Source organism: Labrus bergylta, chromosome 16, assembly GCF_963930695.1.
Source record: "Labrus bergylta chromosome 16, fLabBer1.1, whole genome shotgun sequence".
In the NCBI taxonomy this organism is placed as follows: domain Eukaryota; kingdom Metazoa; phylum Chordata; class Actinopteri; order Labriformes; family Labridae; genus Labrus; species Labrus bergylta.
This window is the reverse complement of record NC_089210.1, coordinates 4519104-4541860: the sequence shown is the minus strand read 5'-3', so window position 1 is coordinate 4541860 and position 22757 is coordinate 4519104. Positions and strand designations below refer to the sequence as shown.

The 22757-nt window shown below is 39.2% G+C and overlaps 2 protein-coding genes across 2 annotated transcripts; one reads left to right on the top strand and one right to left on the bottom strand.

Moving 5' to 3' along the window:
* The first annotated feature begins 1335 nt into the window (after positions 1-1335).
* Positions 1336-13367, top strand: LOC109989334 (E3 ubiquitin-protein ligase TRIM39). Its single transcript, XM_020641039.3, has 13 exons — positions 1336-1379; positions 5877-6000; positions 6171-6611; positions 7190-7294; positions 7413-7508; positions 8087-8320; positions 8625-8802; positions 9473-9562; positions 9788-9814; positions 9940-9966; positions 10717-10892; positions 10980-11135; positions 11452-13367. Exons 2-13 carry the CDS (start codon positions 5881-5883, stop codon positions 11656-11658), a joined length of 1857 nt encoding a protein of 618 aa, XP_020496695.2. The 5' UTR covers positions 1336-1379; positions 5877-5880; the 3' UTR covers positions 11659-13367.
* A 684-nt stretch (positions 13368-14051) lies between these two features.
* Positions 14052-21529, bottom strand: ube2m (ubiquitin conjugating enzyme E2 M). The gene is made up of 6 exons (XM_020641038.2): positions 21216-21529; positions 18722-18816; positions 16800-16838; positions 16607-16710; positions 15785-15848; positions 14052-15431 (listed from the first exon to the last, which is right to left on the bottom strand). Exons 1-6 carry the CDS (start codon positions 21328-21330, stop codon positions 15291-15293), a joined length of 558 nt encoding a protein of 185 aa, XP_020496694.1. The 5' UTR covers positions 21331-21529; the 3' UTR covers positions 14052-15290.
* Between the last annotated feature and the right edge of the window lie 1228 nt (positions 21530-22757).

The following is a 22757-nucleotide window of genomic DNA, read 5'->3' as shown; positions in this document are numbered from 1 at the left end:
CTGCTGGCCTGGACCAATCACTGTCCCTCTTCCAGGTACAATCAGCCAATCAGATCTCTCTAAATTTCTACATTCCAGGTCAAAAATTAAAAGGATCGACGTCAACGTTCATATTCTTTTTGAGCTTGAAAGTTGTTACTTCGCATGTTTTGTTTTTGTATCATGAATCTGATTTGTTAAACCTCTTAGCCAATAGTTCTGAATTCAATATTTGTCTCTCTTTTGGCTGTCATGGGCTTCCGTACAGTGAAGGAGGAGTATTTTTTATTTGCATAACAAAAAACTGAGCAGACAAATGAGCAAATCAAAGGCCAGGAGCCAAACAGGATTCACCACCTCACACCTCCACCCTCTCACACACACCTTTACATGCAGATAAAAACAAACACCTTTACCTTTTACTTACACACACACACACGCACACGCGCACACACACACACACACACACACAGGAATGTCCTCTGTCCTGTCTGTCCTCAGGTTTGTCTTCAGGTGTCATAAGCAAACTGGAGGGGGTTAAACAGTAACAGAACACTGCTCATGAACAAGAACCTTTGTGCTTTATATATTTATTTCTTAAATATATGTACCACTCGTCTATTCAGTAAAATAACTAGTTTACCTGTCTGAAAATTCATGGTTTCTTATATTTATGTTTTATTTATTTATCTTATTTTCACATTTGTTTCTATTTGAATATATTTTGCATTATTTTGTAAAATTAAATGTAACACGTCTCTGTATTTCTTTATGCTATTAAATTATTTAATTTAAACAGTTCTCATTTGGTAATTACTTTACTTTATATATTTGTATGTCTCTGTCTCTTTGAGGTATTTTCATCAAAATTCACTTTTCATTGTACACAGTATATTTCTTTAAAGTTGTTTTTAAGATTGTGTACACATTTATTTTTTAACTTTACATGTCATGTCAATGTTTATTTAGTCATCCAAATGCATCTTTATTAGTAGCTTCATTTTTTTTTTACATTGATATTTCTTAAAGGTTCTGTAAAGAAAAAAAATCTTGAAAATTAGGATTTACCCTTGAATTAGCATTTGGTATTTTAGTTTTATGACAGCGTTTTATTTTTTATTCGTCGTGTCTTTTTCTCACTTTTTAACTACTTATAAACTACAATGGATGAAAACTAAAATACAAAAAAATATAACAGATGTATTAAAGTTGTATTTACGTAAAACGTAACCGAGTTCGAGCATTTTAAAGCGAGATTAAACATCAACCGTCCAAACTCACCTGACAACTTTCTGCACCTGCTGTCAATCACGGCGAAAGTCTCCGCCCACTGATGACACCACAGGCTAACCAGAGTTTCTGCATTGCAGAAAAAACAACATCGACTGTCAGAGTGAAAGGTAAGAAACTGCTGCTCTCTGGAAGTTTCCATCTCTTTATCTAAAATACGGAACAAATAATATCTAAAAATCACAAACAGCAGAACAGATATTTTAAGGTTAACGATTTTACCGGAAAGTTAAAATGTTTGTTTGGAGGACTTCTTCTTCTTCTTCGTTCTTTAACTAAATCTGTTTGTGCAACTGTGATCAGATCCTTTTTTTCTAGAGATCAGGATTTGTCAAAAAATAGGTATCAAATGAATTTTACTGAACAGACTGAACAGAAACTCACCTGGGATTAACTGTGGTGTGAAATCCTGTTTGTTTGTGTTTCCTCTCAGAGCTGTTAGAATATGCACACCTGTCCCAGCAGGTTCATCGTGATGGCGTTTGTTGTTTCATGTGGTTTTTCTTTTATCATGTGCTCAGACATGAGAACATTCAGATCCTGTCAAATGATGCCAGCAATGTTTGAAGAAATATTTAGTTTTCTCTTTTCACTTCTGACACTTCACTGTCGTGTGTGTTCAAGTAAAAAAAACAAAAACACGTTTTAACCTTTATAAATCTGTGTGTGTCAAACTGTGAAGCAGCTGCAGACAAACACACTTCTTAACTTCAATCAAAAATGTTTAGGTAGCCAGTTAAGCTAAGATAACATGTCCTGAATACAACTTTAAAGTTACTTTTGAATTTAACAAAAAAACTTTTTTCAACATTCAAATTGATTATATGTATCTGACTTCTTTTGCTAAAAGTGTTTGGAGTTAAAATGTGTGAAGGTTTAGAAAAAATCATTTGTATGGAGCTCCTGAAGTCCCAAAAAGTAAAAAAATAGATGTTGTTTCACTTTTTGGGACTTCAGGGGCTCCGTACATTTAAAGTTAAGACCTCAACCACTCAAGCCAAAATGTCCTTCTGATTTCCACATCGTCCTAAAATGTTTGAAATCAACTTTACAACCAAATCAAAATCCTAGAACAACAATTTAAGTTCTCCTATACATGCTAGCACTAAAACATAACCTCAAACTAAAACTTTGTTTAAACTCTTAAACACATCCTGACCAGGTGATAAAACACAAAGTTGGTTTTCTGGTTTTCACATATAAAAGTGGGAATGTATTCCAACAAGGTGAGCAGGCTGTCAGGACCCCGTCCTCACAATGCCAATCTGAAGTTCTCTGTGATCTTATTTTTGTCTTTTGTGAATTTAAAAAAATATATATATTTTTTATTCTGTTGTGAATTAATTTGTAGATTAAAAGTTGGTTTTCAGGTCACAGCTTCCCCTCAAATATCCCCTTCCCATCAATATCACAACTTGAAGTGAACCACTGCTAACAAACTACTCTGCAAAGATTTCCTCTGAGGACGGTTTTTCAAGTTCAGTCGTTATGTTTTGTAGCTCTTCGTCAGGGGTGCTCAACTTTTCCACTTTCTTCATCTTCTTTTTCTTCTTGAGCAAGTGGCCTTCATAAAGGGATGAAGCCCCTTTAAGGGGTCTTTTATCAAGGTGAAGCAACCGTCCTCCACTTTTACTAGAACAGTTCTGAGGTCTCATTTATAAAACAGTTTGCAGAATCATACCAAAAGTGTTCGTAAGCAAAAAAAATAGCGTGCATGCAAATGTCTTTATCTTTTCATGTAGTAATTATGGAAAACTGTGCACTACTGAAACACGGCCAAACTGCTGGTTTCAATGATTATGGTTTGTGGATGAGTCGATAGTTTGATATTTGATTAAATTAAATGTGTGAGAGGCGTCAATAAAAGGCTGCACTGTCACTTCAAATCACCAATTTACCATATCACCTATTTCCCCTTCCTCCAAAATGAGGTCAGGATTTGCTTAGCTGTCTGGTTCTCACATTTTGCTGACAGGTTTGTTTGGATAGATTACAAACTGTGCGTGGGAAGTGGCATGTACGCCAGTTTATGTGCCCTGCAAACACAAGTTTATTCATTAAAACCGAAGCCTCTTCGTGATGCACACTTTGTCTGCATCAACCTTTACATAATGCATTGTACTTTTCAAGCTTGTTTTAGCTTAGTTATTTCAATGTTATTCTGAAAGTAAGCCTTCACTGAAACTGTCAAATGAGTGTAGTACATCCACCCATTCAGTCCTACATGTTTTGAATGTAAAGTATAGAAAGTAAATCACAATGAAAATCACTCGCATCAAATTAAAATACCTCCAAAAGAATCAGAAAGGTATCGTCAGTACAATATTTCTTAGCAGCTGCTCATTTTTTCCTGGTTGGTTAAAATGTTTTTAGCTCCTGTTTTTTTTCTACCAAGTTAAAGTTTAGCACAAAGTGAGGTTTTAACTCCTAAACCTCTTAACTTCTCCATTTTGAAACTGTTTCCCCTTTCAACAGAAGTCCAACATTACTCCAGAAAAATTAAGTTTTATAAAAGTGATTTACGTTTTATAGATTACCAGAAAACATGATCACAGAAAGTTCACCTCTTATGAGAGTAATGTTCCGTCCTTAAACACCTGATTTCTTTCTCTAATAATAACCTTCAATGTCTTTCAAGTATGATGTTAGATATATAGATATATTTTAAGAGGATTGTCACTCTTTGGTTGCTGTAAATGTGCAGAATTTGTAGAAATGCAAGTTTAAAGTTTAAAGCAGCGCGTGTGTGTGTGAGACATATCTTATTATCACCATCACCAACACGTCTCTGTGTTTATTGTTCCTGTTCCCACACATATTTAAAATATTTCCTCCTGCGATAAAGCTTTTTTCTTTTATTCTTCTGTGTAAACTGAACTTTCACTCATCAGAGGAGAACTGGCGCAAAGTTTTCTGCAAGTGAATGCTGATAAGGAGTTACGTTTCCTGGTTTCAGAATGTGTTTGGTATTAAAGTCACTATCCGATAATAATGGGATGATATGAGCGGTTAAAACATGCAGAACAGACGAGTCGATCCACATCAAAACACACAGGTGACCGACAGGTGCAGGTCATATGAAACGGATTATAATCTTCCTCCTGAAACCGAGAGTTTGTCACGTCTCAAGCACTCTGGTGTCCAAAGCTGTTGAGACTCGAAGACACTTTAAGTTTGTCAATCCATCAATCTTCATTTGTATAGCGCCAATTCATAACAAATGTTATCTCGAGACACTTTTACAAAAAGCAGGTAAAAGACATGAGCAACATTTAGCAAAGTGACAGTGACAAGAAAAAAAACGTCCTTACAGAGACAGAAACCTCGATCAGAACCAGAATCATGTTGATCAGCCGTCTGCAGAAAGTGTGTTGATGTTGAGAGGGAGATGCAGAACGAGAGGGACGATCCACCAATAATTAGAAAAGATTAACAGCTACAAAGTCAGTAATAATATAAAATGTATGTGTGTTTTGGTCTGTCTGTTGTTAGATTTGTCTGTAGCTCTGTCTTTACCTGTCTAATGTGTTTAAAATCTGTATATCTTCACACCTGTCCAGCTGTATTTCCACCTGTCTGTTAGTTCTGCTTTTCACCCCCCATGTTATTCAGATGTCTGTCTTAACATCGTTTTTTAAAACATCTTTAAATCTGTCTGTCTCTCTGTTTTACACCTCTCCACCTTAAGCTATTTTTTACTCATATCTGTCTATCTCTACACCTGTCTACGTCCTTTTAACTTTCTATCTTTAAACTTATCGCTATGATTTTTAAATCTGTCTGTTTTTTTTTACAACTGTCTGTCTGTCTGCCTCATAAACCTGTCTGTCCTCCTCACGCCTGTCTTTCTGTCTGTTTGTCTGTACACCCGTCTGACTCCGATGACTTGAGCGCTCTCGGTTTTGTTATTTTTGGCTGTTGTTTAAATCTGTTAGTGTGTCGGACTTTAAGCAGGAATGCTGTCTGACCTGGTCCTTTATCCACCTACACTTTATTGTTTTTAACCTGTGAGGTAAAATGATTCAACATTTTCTCTTCTGGCTAAATTATCTGATGAAAATGTTTTCTTTGAGACAAAAGACTTCCTCTTTAATACTGTTCGGATTACCTCAGAACCTCCTGTTCTGAGTTCTTGGTTAAGATTTATTCACTTTATTCTCATCTCCTGTTACACTGCTAACGCTAACAGGTGGTGTGAAGGTCTTCAGTTAGTTGATGTAAGAGTACTGTGTGGACTTAATGGTTAGTGTGTCAGATAGGGTTTTTGTGTATTGGCATTATATAAATACCTATTGAATGATGAGATTCTGTTGTGTTTTCAGACACTTTGAATTACCACCTGTATCTGTCAATTACAAAAAACTTGTAGTGGACACACTCTAGTTGTTATGGCCATTTCAGGCTAAAGCTACAGGCACAAAAAAATCAACTGCTTTCAGTTGTTACATTCTTTTGTACCTTTTTGTCATTATACCCTAAAAATTTGTAAAGAGAAACCCCAAAATGGTCCAGGTTTTAAATAGCAGATGTAATAATCAGAAACAGGTAGCACAATGTAGCTTTGTTATTGTTGCGGCTGTTTACGTTTCCTCTCATCTGTCCTGCAGAAGTATGATGATGGCGGAGGCATCAGCCTCAGATCTGTTCTCAGAGCAGGAGTTAACCTGCTCCATCTGTCTCGATGTGTTTGATGAACCTGTCTCCACTCCCTGTGGACACAACTTCTGCCAGGTAACATTTACACAGTAACACCTAGGTTCTACACAGTAGAACCTGTTCAAAGGGTTTGGTCCACAAGGGTAACGCGTTTGTTCCCTGAATAGTCTTTCAGGGAAACAGATTTTTACTTGAGACAAGTTAAAGGATATAACCTTCTTATTCCTCTGATGTGTATTTTGCAGGCGTGTATTGGAGGTTACTGGGCATCCAGTGCGGTCTGTACCTGTCCGCTCTGTAAACGTCAGTTTGATGAACGCCCTCAGCTCAGCGTCAACAAAGTCTTCGCTCTCATAGCAGACAAATACAAAGAAGCTCAATATGACGCAGCAGGGTTACCAATGCCCGCCAGGAATGGAACACCGGGGGTGACGGGGGCCATGACAACAGACACATCCAGCACCAACCCGTTTATGCCGTCATATGGTGAGGAGGTGGTGTGGTGCGATATCTGTACAGGTCTTAAAAAACCTGCTGTCAGCTCCTGTCTCACCTGCACGGCTTCCTACTGCACTGAGCATGTGCAGCCACATCAGACCACACCCTTCTATGCCAAACACCCGCTGTTGGACCCTCAGGAGGCCCTCAGGGGCCGCACATGCTCGCAACACCACCGCCTGCTGGAGGTGAGAGGAAACACAGACTTAATGTAACGTAGATGTTTATTGTATGTTGTTCAGGTCAAGTCAGGTATTCTTGTTTATTCAAATTTTGATTCCCTGTGTTTTACGAAGAAGAAGTTTAAAAAACAATTCCCTTTTAACAAACTAAAGATTTATTCAACATTAAGATGAAATATGTGTTTGGAATTTAACTGGTTTCACATTGATTTATCAGGGAGTCAGTTTATTGCACATATTGCTGAGCAGGTTTAAAATACAACTTACTTTGCATATGGTGTTCCACAGGGTTCATTACTCGGCCCACTGCAGTTCATAATAAACAAGTTTCCAATTTATAGCCAAATTATAGCCACCATAGTTTATTTTTCTAATAATTTAGATGTCAGGCAACAGTACTTACAGTATTACAGATCAGATATGTAGCAACTGTTGGAAATGTATGTAGGACAAACCCAAAATGTTTGACATTAGTTCTGATTAGAAAAATTTTTTATGGATTCTTACTCATCTTAACATGTTGTTGGGACTGAACTTACCTCTTACTTTTCACCTTTAACCACCTGATGTGTTCACTTGTCCAGGTGTTCTGTCGGACATGTCAGCGCTGCATCTGTGCCATTTGTGTCCTGGAGGAACATCGAACACACAAAACCGTTTCTGTCCAAACTGAGAGAGTCAGCAAACAGGTAGAGAGCAAGAAACATGCTCATTGTTATTATAAGGAATTCAATTATATACAAATGTTGTGTCATTGTTCTATGACAACTCATTCTGCCATTAAAACAGATTCTGTCTTGATTTCAGAAACATGTAGCGAGGACGGAGCAAGAGATTCTGAACCGGATCAAAGAGAAAGAGATTCATGTGACTCAGTTGAAGAGGAAACTGCAAGGAGTAAAGGTCAGACTTACTGTTTTATTTCGTAAACAATTCTACACTTTAAATTTTTTTTTTATATATATAAGTGAGGCCCTGTCAGTTGGAAGTAGTTCATCCTGCTGCTTTGCTCGTTGGCATGAAAAACTGCAGACTAATAAAAAGGGTTGAGGTCTAAAGTCATGTTAACTGTATCACCTATTTTCTACAGTTTTGTGCGTATCTGGTTACCCTCCTTCAAATGTTTAATGATCAAAAAAGTCAGTTTTTAGTTGAATTTCATGTTTGTTTGTCTGTTGTTTTAGCTCACGTTTGAGACTATGTTCTTGTTACTTAAAGTAGACAACTTTTGATTGATTGTCAAATATTCAAGCATTATTGAAGGCTAACTTTTAAACCATTTATCCATCAGCTTAACATTTCAGTTACGGTTTAGCAATAATGTTTAGCTCACCATTCTGTATATTCAAAATGTTTTGGCTTTCTACTTAAACTGTTTATCCATTTATCGGAACATGTAAATACTTTTATCCCAAAAATGGCTCATATCAGATTTCTATAATCACTTTGATTATTGTGATACATTTTGATTTTGCTCGCAGATGTATGCAGACGGTGAGCGAGGTGAGGTGGAAAACCTCCTGGATGAAGTGTCAAGCTCATTGGACAGGATCCGGTCTCAGGTGGTGGGCGGGATTGAGATCCAGCTTGATGCCGTGATGTCGAAGGGGGAGGGGCTTGTGGACAGACTGGAGGCAGAGCTAAGCCAGTTAACTGAGAGGAGGGCAACGCTGGAGGTCCAAGCCATCAGTCAGGACCACATTGGCTTCCTGCAGGTAAGATCATAAAGATTCATACTCTGCTAGTTTTAGCCTTAGTGTGTTAATGTTATACCTTAATCTAGATATGTTTACCCTGTGCAAAAGTATGTGCATACACATGTCTGCACAATAGGTCTATGTGCAATTACACCAGCACTTTAAAGTTACAAGGTCAAGTGCAAATGTGCAAATGACATCTGTACTGATATGTGTGCACTGTCCCTATTTACAATAAATAAATAAATAATCTGGCCCTTTTTGCTTTAGCATAGCGTCTGTTAGCGTATTAAACCTATGTTCTCCCTCTCTTCCACCTCAGAGCTATGAGAAGGCCACAGCTCCTTTCGCTGAGGACGAGCAGAGGGAAGTGGATGAAGATGAGGAGTTTTCCCTCCACTTCCCCCTGGAGGAGGTGAAGAGCTCTCTGTCCGAGGTGAAGGAGAAGATGGACGACATTCGGATGGGGGAGGTTCGGTACAGAGGCAGCAGAGGTTCCTGTGAGTCCCAGGAGGCGGTCATCTCAATATGTGGGGATAGTTAAATGCATACAGGAAGTTTGTCCTTGATAATAATAACATAAAAAGGATAAACGGATAAAAGATGAGACATCATTGAGGTTATGCATATAATTATTTTTCAAATAATTGGGTGTTACATGCTTTAATTCTCTACAATAAACAGTGTAGAGAATCAACATACGTACATCATAAACATGCAAAAAAACATCTCTCTCAAACCAGAAAAAATGATTAGATCATGTATTTCTACATTAGATACAAAGACTGCAGGAACTCTATTAGGCAATTATCACCCAATTTTAAATATAGTGATTTTTACTTGGAGAATTATTTTAAAAAGTATTTTTGCCAAAAACTGAGCATATGGAAATATATATTGCACATGTATTTTTGCCATGTTGACAGTAAAACATTGGTAACAGTACGACACATTGTGATATGACATGACATGTTACAACCGAGTACAACACAACATGACACAATGCGATGCGACAAAGTTAGGTACAACACTGAATAAAAAACGATGCAATATGATACAATGCCATAAGAAACAATGCGATAAGATGTAATTAGGTACAGCATGATACTGCCACTTTCACTGCCTCCACACCTGTACTAATAAATAATGAACAATGTTGTCGTGTTTCAGTCTCGTCGGGGGATCTGATGGTGGCGGAGAGCATGCTCAGTCTGAGGGCAAGCAGCGCCAGTTTGAGGAAGAGTCACTGGTCTCTGAAAGGTCAGTTCTGATCCAGCATCAGGTGTTCCATCATCAGAGGTTTTATCCATCAGAAATATAACCAGTGTGTTAAGATAAACTCAGGACCAGCAGACACTTAAACTGCATCACCGCCTCTGAGAATACTAAAACATTTTACTTTGATTGGATTCAATCAGCCTGGGTTTGTTTTGAGGACTTTTATTTTGAAAGAATGACTGACTGTGTGATCGTGTCTTCCTTCAGATCATAAGAAGCACAAAACGGTCTCAGGTACGTGTCTGTTTCATCAACATGTTTTTTTTTTATTTGATCATTGATAAACATTTTGAATGAGTCTGCTTCATCGTGAAGTTTCTGTCAGTTAAAGTTTAATGTTTTTTTTTTCTTTCTGTTAGGACACAAGAAGGCTCGAATCTACATGGGTGGGTACATTCAAACTGTTGAATGAATGATTAAGTTACAAGTATAAAAACTACAGATGATAGGATTTAGAGATACAATATGTAGATTCCAGTGGGGAATCATGGGAGATCTCTCTGTCTGTCGTGGCGGCTCATCATGGCGGCCGCCTCGACAAGACACGTCCCGTTACAACTATAAAATTACGGATATCTCTGGCTTTGATAACTGTTGGTAACTTTTAAAGTAATGTGAGTACTCAACAAAAAAAAAAATATAACAAGGGTTTTTTCCATTTTTAAGTAATTTAGATGTTTTAATTTGAACATTGTCATAAAATTCTACATATTGTACGTTTAATTAAACTTGAATGATTAAGTTATAAGTATAAATACTACAGATGATAGGATTTAAATGTTCCTTCTTTTTCTTGCAAACAGTGTTTTCTTTTCTTTTTTTTTGAGTGGTTTATTATGTTTTCATTATGAAGAAACAGTGATAGAATTGGTGGCCTGGACACCTGGTTAGTGCAGTCACATGTTGAAATGTCCATAGGCAAGACACTGAACTCTCAAATGTTCTCACTGCAGCGTCTTGTGAATGCTTAAGAAAGGGATTAGTTTATACTGATGGACACTGAACGTCACATCAGTGTGTGAACGGGGTGAAGGTGACCTGCATTGAAAAAAGTGCTTTGAGTAGTCAGAAGACTGGAAAGGCGCTTTACAAGCTCAAGTCCATTTACGGCCTCGTCATGTCTTTGTTGATGTCAGAGGACGTGATGTTGAACCCGGTGACGGCGTATCCCTTCCTCATCCTGTCTGAGGACAGGAAGCAGGTGAAGAGAGGAGAGAAGCTGCAGTTCTACAGAAACAGTCAGCAGCGCTTCGACGTCTGGTCCTGCGTCACCGCTAAAGAAGGGTTCGGCACGGGACGGCACTACTGGGAGGTCAGTCTCTGAAACACACGACAGGTACTGATGTGGTCCAGGGGGTCCAGTGTGACATGTGAGCCTCTGTTCTGTTCACCTGCGCAGGTGTTTGTTGGGGAGAGTAAGGACTGGAAGCTGGGAGTGGTCAGCGAGTCTGCGCAGAGGAAAGGTCTTTTCGACATGAGTCCGACTAACGGGTACTACGCCATCTGGTGGAGCGGCAGCCAGATGCGAGCGCTCACTCCACCTCCTCTTACCAAGGTACAAACACATTTAATGAAATGATATCACCTGAAAACTCCAAAGCACTCACCTATGAGGAATTAATAAGCCGTTTATGTCAAACTACAACTCAGAAAGGTCATTAAAAAAGTTTATTGTCTCAATTAATTTGCTTCTTAATCATTAGAAAAAAACGACAGTAAAACATATTCAAATGTTTCTCTTAAACTTAAAGCATCTGCAGAAATGAATATCTCAGGTTGAGTTGATTGAGTTTCTGGTGATTGACATGCAGATGAACTATCGGTTTTAAATGTAGTAAAATAATAATGAATTCATTGTTCCTGTCGAGCAGGTGAAGAGTCCTCCGAAGCTGCGTCAGGTGGGCGTGTTCCTGGACGTGGAGGAGGGTCAGGTGTCCTTTTATAACGTGAAGTCTGGCTCCGAGATCTACAGCTTCAGCGGACCCTCCGAGTTCACCGAGAGGATGTTTCCTCTGCTGGGCACCGGGGACAAAGAAGTCCCCCTGGTCCTCGGGTCCACTCAGCACCAGCTGGCCTGAAGGACCAGAGGACCAGGCAGAGGGACACAGACGTGGGGGAGTGGGGGGGGGGGGGATTTGAAAGGGGGTCAGAACCTAAATGAAGAAGGGAGAGAAATGGGGGGAGGAGGGAGGAAGACTGACAGACGCACTGGGACAGTGACAGACGATTGCGGCCATGTTGGATGATACAGTTCTGTAATGCCGCTGCCATGACAACAAATAATCAATTTAGTGTCTAATTATAATGAGAAAAAAGTGTCAGTTTTATAAGATTGTTTTGATGTTCTTCAAGATCATATGCATGTTATAATTAGGTCCTTTAAATGTCATAACAAAAGTATCACGCTGTAACGAGATCTCTTTGAATCATTAAGACAGTCTCTGATCATTTTCATGGTTTACTAAGAGACTTTCAATGTTCCGGCAAGATTTTCTTTGATTAAACACCCTCTTTAAATGCTGTAACAAGACTCTTTGCTACGGAAGCCCTAAGTGGACAATCATGCATTTCATTTGGCTCCATATTCCCGTGATCAGGAGTCATTTTCCGGTTGTTTTCTCGATATGTTGACTTATTTTAATGTGGTTATATCAGGACAATGCAGCTGTTTGCCTGTGATAACGAGTTCATTTTTAGGAGATCTCAAAAGAAAAAAGAGACTGAAATAAAAAGCTGTTATCAGGAGGAGACCAGCTTTGTTATCCAGAGATAAACAGATACATTAGTCAAGAAAAAAAAACGGGAATTTACTTTTTGCAGGAAAACAGAGTAATCTCAAATGTATTGATTTATGTCCTCTTAGGGCTTCCATACTTTTCATGAATTAGCAAGATATTTTTCAAAGTAAAACAAGAGTTTAAATGTCATTGCAAGATCTTGTTGAAGTTATAAAAATGCTGAATTTAATGCTTTAACAAGATCATGTTGATAATCTACCAAGATTCTGTCACGATGTAGAGATCTTTAAAAAAAAAAAAAGTTTTAACAAGATCCTTCTCCTGTATTTGCAAGATGAATTTCATGCTGAAACAGTTTAACATTCTTGCTCTGGATCCGTTTCATGTTGTTCAATGTGAGCTAAGTTCTGTCCACGATTTTCATATTGAAACTAGATCCTTTCTTGCTCTAGTGAGATCCTTGTCACTCAGACTACGTTTCTGTTAATCCTTTAACATGTTTTTCAGGTTCCAACAAAACCCCTTTCCCTTCTACCAGCCCGACATGTTTCATCATAACGAGATCCTGTAAATGTTCTGGCACTGTAAGGAACCTTTTTTTGTAACGTGATTATTGACGCTCAAACATGATCCTGCTCATGCTCTCGCCATATCTTCATGTTTTAACAACACATATTTCATCATCCAGGAGTTTTGTTTTTTTCATGATCCGTCTGCACACAGTGTTTGAATAAGTTCTCTTCTGGTAATAATGTTGAATTAAGTTTGTTTTCACGGATGAGTTGATTTTTACTATGAAGCAAAAAGAAAATAGAGGTCTTCTGGTATAGCAACACTTTTTGTTGTCATGGTAGCGGCATTCCTTTTGAAAAACGAGGTCCATCTGGAGGTCTTTGTGTTTCTGCAGACTTTGAGTTTTTTAGTTATTAGGAGACAGGAAATGGTGTATTCAGATATTTTTCTAACAGAGCATGATTATTTACTGAGATTTGTTGAGTGGAAGTATGTTAAACACATAAAACTGTTTTGAAATAAATGCAAATAAAGAATGATGTGTGTTATGTGGATTACAACAGTTACATGCTCAGGTACTTTCCAGTTCAGAGACCATCATGTCTGTTATACTGTATATGTAATGCACAAGTGTTCGATACCTGCCTTTGAGGAATCAACGCATAAATGTGTATATTTATCTATCGATCTAAAAACGCTATCGGCGGATAAATCTGTATCGGCTGTGTTTTTCTCCCCAATAATCTGATATCGGTCAGGCTGTAGTTTTTATTGCAAAACTTTTATGTCTGTCAGCTCAGAAATCTTGTATCTACATTTCTTTTTCAAACTCACAAAGCTCACAACAGATTTATCATTCAAGTTCATATTTTATTTAACATAAATCATATTGCAGTCAATGTGAACAGCTGGGGTTTCAATATACACAATAGAGTCGTAACATTTTTAAGCCCTTTCCCTGTTTGACCCCACCCGCAACAACCCTCCCTCCCTCCCACCCACCCAACTAAAAACCAAAAAAGTCCCCTCCCAGCAATCCCCGCCCACCCTGACTTCTTTTAACAAACACATTGATCCCCCCACCCCAACCCAACCCAACCCAACCCAACCCAATATTTCTGCCCACCTGACAGCGCTCCGCCCTCTGACCCTCAGTGTGTGTGTGTGTGTGTGTGTTAAAATGAGCAGCAAACTCCAAAATTCTTGCAAAGATGACAAACTTGCAAAAAGAACACATCCACTCAGCCTACTACTCCGCTTGTTGTTGTTTTTTTGCACAATACCAAAAAAAAAAAGGCTGTCTGAAATCTCCTTCTCCGTCTTGCGTTAAAGAACTTGTTAAGGCGAACTTGCTCTCACTGTAGCTCACAAGCCCCGCCCTCCTGTGCACATAGCCACTCCCACTTTTAAACCCGTCCCTCAAGTGGTGACGGCAAACTTCAACTTTTGTGTCACCATAGGCAGAAAAACCAAGTTGCTGTTTTGCTCAGAGTTACATTTTAAGGCATGCATGATCTAATTGAGACTAACGAGCCCCTCGGACTCTTAACAGGCCACTCCCCCAAGCTCTGACATCATTCCACCTACATATGTGAAACTAACGCTGAGTCGATGTCTTGAGGGACTTTTTAAGGCCGATCTGCTCCCATTAAGGCTCAAGGCCCCAGCCTCCATGACAAATCCATCCCTCTAGTTTGTGAATATTGCCCCTCCTATTCTGGCTCACAAGACCCTCCCACTGAAGCAAGCCACTCCCACTTTACACACAGGCCCCTGGCAAATCAGCGATCATTTGTGGCTATAGCCCGAATCCTGGGCAGTCTTTGTGTTTGAGTGTTTGGAGTTTGCTGCGAGGGAGAGGGGGGCGTGTCCTTCTGATCTGACGACACAGGTGTTGGCGCCACACACACAAAATAAAAAAGAAAAGAAAATCTTGTGGCTATCATCATCCTCATCATCATCATCATCAGTGTCGGGGCGTTCTGTAAATCAATAACGCACCCAAGCAACATTCACTGACCACCCGCACCTTCCTCCTCCTCCCTCCCCCCTCCATCATATTACCATCGGCCGATTCTCGCTGTCGGCCATCTTTTCAAGTCCAGTTTCTGTGTGTGTTGTGTGACGGCGTCCCCCTGTGGCGTGTAAACGGTTGAATGCTGCGTCTTAGAAATACAACAAAGAGAAAATAAGAGGAGAGGGAGAATGAAGGAAGAAGGGAGGGCGGGGTTTTTCTTTGTCGTCTTCTTTTGATTTAAAACAGAAAAGCGTCTTCTGGCGTGCTGCTTTCTGTCGCCGCAGCTCCTGCTTCTGCCAACGAGCAGGGCTGAGGAGGATAAGGGGATAGAGGAAGAGGAAGGGCGGGGCAGAGGGAGAAGAGGAGGAGGAGGAGGAGGAGGAGGGGGGGGTAGTTTAGGGTGAGAGGGAGGGGTGAGTCTGGAGGATCACAGGACGCCGAGTTATTTAAGACACCTCTCGAAGTAGGTGGCGCCCACGTAGCCGCCCCTCAGAGAGCGATGGACGTTCTGCTCAAAGAGTCGCCGGTTTGTCTGAAGGACTTCTGCTGCCTCCTTGTTCAACGGGTCTTCGGGGTTAGGCTCCTGAAGGGGGCGGGGGGGGGGGAACAGGGGAAGTGTCACATTAAGTCGTGTTGATTTGAAAGTTGACAACTTCATCGTCACTGCACAAGTAAAGTTAATCTAATATAACCACTCGACTGGCGCAATGCATAACCGTGTTCAGCACAGGTATGAGGATGTTAACCTGCAAGGAGGAGCTAGGTGCTAGCACTGCTAACGTTAGCCACACCTAACAAACCAATTTGACATTTGTTCAGTATGCAGGTTGAAGACATTTCTTCACGAGCGTACATTAGAAGCCCGAGGCTAAATCCTCTTCTTGTATGCAGCCAATGAGTGTTACTCCAAAGTTAAAGTGTGTGCGCTTTACTCACTAGAAATAGATACTGTAGACCGTAGATGATGGAGTTTATTGTCAAAACAGGCTTCCAGTCCTCTCTGCAGACAAAAACACACAACACAGTTAAAACACAACAAATAGACTTCAGTTTTTATCCATTAAATCGGAAGCTTTATGTTTAACAACACAGGATAGATGCCTGGACGATTCATCTTTGAGTGAATTAAACAACATGCAGATTTAAGGAGAACCAAAGGAATTCATCCAATAACCCCATACAACTTCTCACATTGAGGGAACAAACATCAGGCGAGAGTTATCGGAGGTGTTATCATCTAGACAGGATACTTTAAACGTTTGCACTCCTGAGAATGTCAAGAAAATTTGAGGCAAGCTGCAACTGAAATTGTCCTGAGTTGTTTGTTAACAAATGTTCACCTCACATCTCAGATCTCGTGATTGACTATCACGTCGTACAGTCTATGGTCGTGAGCTGGTCATATGTAATAAATGCCCCCCCCCCCCACAGCGAATTCTCCTGAGTATCTCCTGCTGCATTCTCACACAGTCTCATCTGGACTTCTTGCAGAAAACATATTTGGGGGCTAGCAGAAAAAAATCCCACATGCAACTCAGCCAGAAACATTTCAGGAGGTTTTCAGAAGTATTGTGTGAAAGCAGCATTAGATGAGAAGCACTCTGAAGCAGAGGTTGAGAGCATTGCCAGCACATTAAAGAAAACAACTAAAAGCGTTAATGGACAAAGGGCCTTCAGGAGCTTTATAAGAAGTCAGTAAGTGACATTTGAGTTTCTGTAAGTGTAACTGGTTTGAAGTTACTGCAGCTGTGAACAGACCTTAAGATATTTAGGCAGACGTTTCCTTCCAGGTCGATGTTGGGGTGATACACCATCGTCTCACACTTTACCTTGGGGGGGTCGTGGGGGTAACCCTGTCCTACCTGAAACACACACAAACACACACTTTTATGTTTGTTCTTTTTTGGATATAAACAAAAACAGAGGTGAAAGACTGACAGATGTTTCTCACCTTAAAGCTGAAGACAAATTTTCCACCTTTGTAAAAGCCCTGCGAGAGAAACACACACACACATTACACACTTATTACACACTGTACTTCCTGTATTAACACATCTGCGTCACTACTTTGTTTTCATATCTGTAGTTAACACTGAAAAATATCTGATTAAATCTGATTATTGTTTAAAATGAACCCCAGAAACAGTTGACCAAGTTCTTCTAACTAGCTCTGACTCAACCTATAGGTATCACTAACACATCAATACACCAATAATATGATGCAATCAGATGACAGCAGCCGCTCTGCATTGTGAATACGTTTGATAAGCGATGCACTGATGCGTCCGTTGAGCATTTGTTATCCTCTAAGTCGACAGACATTGACCATCTGCAGATGTTGTGCCGTGCATCGATGTCAGTAGCCGTTTTTGTATTTGTTGTGATGCATCATTTGAATGCTGCCAAGCTAAAACACCTAACTGCTGATTCAGAAAAAGAGGTCACCAGTTTGGACAAACTCTAAGTCTGTTTTCATGGTCGAACGTTAAAGAAAATGTCAGCAGCGTGGGAGTCTCTGGGAGAGATCAGCGACGTGCAATTTCACCATACATGTTCCAGCAACATGTCAGGAGGAGGAACACAACAATTTAAATACATCCAATCTCAGAGTCCATTTGTGACTCAGACATGAAGAATTACAAAGAAGTCAGCCATTGGCTAAACTGTAATTTCAAACATTGATATCTATAATATAAACATTTTGTTTATGTTAGTTGCAGGACTTGTTTCATGTTTCTTTACTGAGTTTTTACTGGTTCTCTACTTCACCAAACTTCTTTATTACATTCTTCTGAGTTTCTGGATAAAACTCAAGTCTTTTCCAATCTAACCTCATTTCTTCTATTCTTCAAAGGATCAGCAGTGGCGTTTTCTCCCCGTCTTTTCAGACTGATATTGTCATTACAATAAAACACTTTGTACAACAGTTTGGGTATTTATTATAGTATGTTCATATCACCTCAATAAGTTAACGACCTGTAAAATATGTCCATATTCTGTATATTATCAGTAAACTAGTATAGCATGCTCACTGCACCTTAATCTGTATATTATAATCTGAAGAATATACTTATATTTATAGCATTTATTTATATTTATAGCATCCCATTAATCCAGCCATCCATATATACCTAATAATTCACTTTTTTTGTCTACATCTGTAAATTTTGTAATTACTGTACATAGCACAGATTCTTGCACTTTCTGCTTATTTGCACTTCTGGTGAGATGCCAAACTTCATTTCGTAACTCTATACTTGTATATGTGTAATGACAATAAAGTTGAATCTCATCTCATTTATTCTGTGATGTTGCTGCCATCTCTGTTCTTCCCCATTTCTCTTTTTACTCGTGGAACAGCGCCCCTCTAAGTGTTACGTGGTGAAACTACGGGGGCCGGGAACTAATGCGCTTCTGTCTCATCTCTGGGGAAGCCAGTTCAAGTTTCCATCCCATGGGTGACAAAAAATACAATCAAGAATTAACCAATCAGACGAGGCTATTGTCAAGAGCGTGTCTGTGTCACAAGTGTGATCTGGTGTGTGCAAGTTCTGCATCCGTATGATATGATCGGGTGTGAAACAGGAGTTTTAATAGGATAAGCAGCAACATATGCATTCCCTTGCATGAACATCTCTAAAAAGTGCATGTAGATCAGAGGTGTTGCGCCAGTAAAAAGTTTCCCCACACCACTGAGCATCAGAAAATTGATTATAATCGGTTAGAACTGATATCAGGTTCTGCAATGCTAACTGAAGCTGCAATGGGTCAATAACAGTTTTAAAAAAAAGTTGCTCTGCAGCTGACACATGATCCCGAGTCCTGCAGTAAAAGTGTGTTTAGTGAACAGAAAGATCACACACACACACACACCTCGTCAGGTGAGATAATGAGTCTGAAGTTGAGGAGGTCATCGTCATCAGGAAAGTTGATCTCACACGTCTTTGGCAGGTTCAACTCATTGATGTCTGGAACACAAACAGACGGAGCAATGATTAAAAAAAAAAAGTATGACACAAACAACATCAGATAAATAAAGTGATTAAAAGATTGTGAATACTGTATCGATAAATATGATATCAGTTAACACATGTTGGTGTATGTACTAAAAATCTACTAATCACCTGGACAGAACAACTTCCATCTTTACCCGAGCTGAACTTGCAGAGAAGCTGCCAATTATAGAACGACTATTTTATCAATAAATCCGCTGTTTAGTTTCGACAACTAATTAAAAGCTGTGTCAACAAACTTGTCAGAAAAAGAAATGTGTGGAGGGTCCAATGGCTCTGATTAGTCGTGCTGACGGTCCCAAACTCAGAGAGATCTAGATATGGAGAGCAAAACAAAGAATTCTAGACTGAAGAAAATTATCTGCGTTTGTCACAGGAAATAGCAAAAATAAAGTTGATCTTGTGCCGTACACCAGTAATGGATATGTCTGTTATACTGCCTAAAATACAGTATCAATAACAACGGCAGATTATGAAGTCTTGGACATCATTAAATCATCCCCTCTGTTATGATGTGCACTATAATTCTTCAGGTTTACATAAAGGTTGAATGATTGACTGAGAGGAGGATTTTTAGTGTTCACCTTCCTAAAAGAGCACATGTCACTCCGCTGTTCATCTCCTTACACTGGCTCCCAGTTACTGCTCGCATCAAATTTAAAACTCTGCTGCTCGCTTACAAAACAGCCACAAAAACAGCTCCTCCTTTAACTCTCTGATCCAGGTCTACACTCCCCCCCGCCCCATTACGCTCTGCCAATGAAAGCCGTCTGATCCAACCTTCACAACAGGGTCCTAAGACGCGGACTAGACTCTTCTCCTCTGTCGCCCCCCGGTGGTGGAATGAACTTCCAAACTCCATTGGATCTGCAGAGTCCCTCTGCACCTTTAAGAAAAAGCTAAAGACCCAGCTCTTTCATGAATACCTACTAACTTAATGATGATGGTCTCCATATTATTGATGATGATGATGGTAATGACGATGGTTTTTGTTCGATAACGACGACTTATAAGATGGTTTCTATACTGATTAGAGCTCTCAAGAACTGCCCTCAATGTTGTGCTTTGCCTCTGGTCACTTCCTGTCAGCACCTGTGTGTCCAATCAGACTCAAAGCTGATCGTTTGCTCTTACTCACATTGTTCCCTTTTTTCTAGATGCTTGCTTGTGTTGTACTTACTCTCTGATGTACGTCGCTTTGGATTAAAGCGTCTGCTGAGTGAATTGTAGAATTGTAGTAGTTTCGACAACTAATCAAAAGCTGTGTCAACAAAAGTGTCAGAAAAAAAAAAGTGAAAGATGCCGATCTAATGTGTGGAGAGTCCAATGGCTCTGATTAGTCGTGCTGATGATCCCAAACTCAGAGAGATCCAGATATGGAGAGCAAAACAAAGAATTCTAGATTGAAGAAAATGATCTGAGTTTGTCCCAGGAGTTGATCACCAGTAATGGATATGTCTGTTATACTGCCTAAAATACAGTATACAGTATCAATAACCACGGCAGATTATGATTAATGATTCTTCAGGATTACATAAAGGTTGAATGATTGATTGAGAGGAGGAGTTTTAGTGTTCACCTGGATGACACAGCTCCTCTGCAGGTGTGTCCACCTACTGACATTACAGGAGGGAGCTGTATTGTGTTTTGGCTGGCAGTGTTAGTTACCTGGGTGAAGGCTGTTCCTGCCATCACTCACATTGACTTAAATGCCTGTCCGATTTGTCATCACACCTGTGTGTACAGGTGTGTTTTTTAGTTTCGTCTCTGAGGAGGCGAAATGTGAAAAGAAAACTGCTGACACCAAAAAAAAACAAAAAAAAAAAACAAGCAGGCTAGCTGTCACCTCAAAACCGTCTTTTAACCTGAGTAAAACACAACCAAATGTAGAGAACAAGTTTGTCACCCTGCAGAGAGCTGACACAGCAAGTTAGCCACTCATGAGCTATTTTAATGTAGCACCTTAGCTTCAAAAACCTCAAGATGTGTTCCTACTAAAAAAAAAGAAAAAAAGAGTTATGGCTATGTAACAGTGACCAATGTGTTCCGGGTTTAGCGTTAGCTGTGTAGCCTTATGCTCCAATATGCTCCAGCTTCTGACTGGCTTGTCTGCGTTTTTGTTTTCAAATATAGAACGAGCTAGCCGCTACTTCGTGCTAACGCTAACATGCTAGCTGTTAGCTTCTGTGAGTTTTAATGAGGGGGGGGTTTTAAACTCTCTGTGTTTGTGGTGGGTGGGCTGTGGAGTTATGGGGGGTGTCGTGTCACCCTGTGGTTTATAGATAACCAGGTATCCCGGCGGGGTGGTGGTGGGGGGGGGGGGGGGGTTAACCGGTGTTGTTGTTGTGCCTTACCTTTCTGTATTCGGAGCTGGGCCGCGCTGGCTTTCTTCCCCCCGGCTCCTGTTCTGTTTCCTCCCGCAGATTCCTCGTCTTTCTTCTGCTGCTTCAGGGAAAAGAGTTTAATCATCTTCAGTTGTTGATGATTTGAAGCCTGTACTTGTGCGTCCCTGTGTTGTGTGTTGTGTTGTGTGTTCGCTCTGGTCTGTGTCTGTGAGAGTCGGTTTCAGTCCTTGGCGAGCTCCGCGATGTGGATGGAGCCGGTGCGTCTCAACTAATTACACTGAGCAGAGGAAGCTAGCAGCCGAGCTAGCCTAGCCTGTTGGCTAGCAAGAGAGGCCGGGCAGAGACGGGAAGAGAGGGAGGAGGCGGAGGAGGGAGGGGGAGGAGGGGGGGGGGGGGGGGGGGACTGAACACTGTGCAGGACTGAAAATATTAAGAGAAGTTTGTGTTTGATGTGAAAAATTGCGTTATTTATGGAAGAAGATTGGGGCAATACATGATAGAATAATAATTGCACATTTCAAGTTTACTTTTTCTTTACATTTTATTTTATTTACCATTTTGTTTTGTACCTTTTGCATTTAGAATTTATTACTGTAAATATTATTTGTCTTTATTTTATCTTATTTTATTTTATCTTATTTTACCTTATTTTGTTTTATCTTATTTAATTTTATCTTATTTAATTTTATTTTACCTTGTTTTATTTTATGTTATTTTACCTTATTTTATTTTATGTTATGTTATGTTATGTTATGTTATTTTATTTTATCTTATCTTATTTTATCTTATTTTATTTTATTTTATTTTATCTTACCTTATTTTATTTTATCTTACCTCATTTTATTTTATTTTATTTTACCTTATTTTATTTTATCTTATTTTACCTTATTTTATGTTATTTTACCTTATTTTATTTTACCTTACCTTATTTTATATTATTTTATTTTATTTTATCTTATTTTATCTTATTTTATCTTATTTTATTTTATCTTACTTTATTTTATTTTATCTTATTTTACCTTATTTTATTTTATCTTATTTTATTTTATTTTACCTTATTTTATTTTACCTTATTTTATTTTATGTTATTTTAGCTTATTTTATTTTAGCTTATTTTATTTCATCTTATTTTATTTTATCTTATTTTACCTTATTTTGGTTGTATTGCACCGCGGGACGGAGACAAACGCAATTTCGATTCCACTGTATGTCTGGCATATTTTGAAATTGACAATAAATTTGACTTTGACTTTGACTTTGATACATGATAGGAGGAAGATTTTATTCATTAAAATGTTTTGAGAACAAGTAGTTGTGTTGAGAATAAAGTTTGAAAATTATCTCGAAAAAAAAGTCGAAATGTTGCAGAAGCAAGTCGAAATGTCTAGAAGAAAGTTAAAGTCATGTCAATATTTTTCTTGTTATTGGAGGGAGAAAGCTGTCTGTCTGAAATCTTATCAAAATGCTACGAACAAAATGTGTTTGAACATAGCTGGTATGCTATGTTTATTATGAGTATTATGCTTAATAGTTGTTATTAGTTGTAATTGT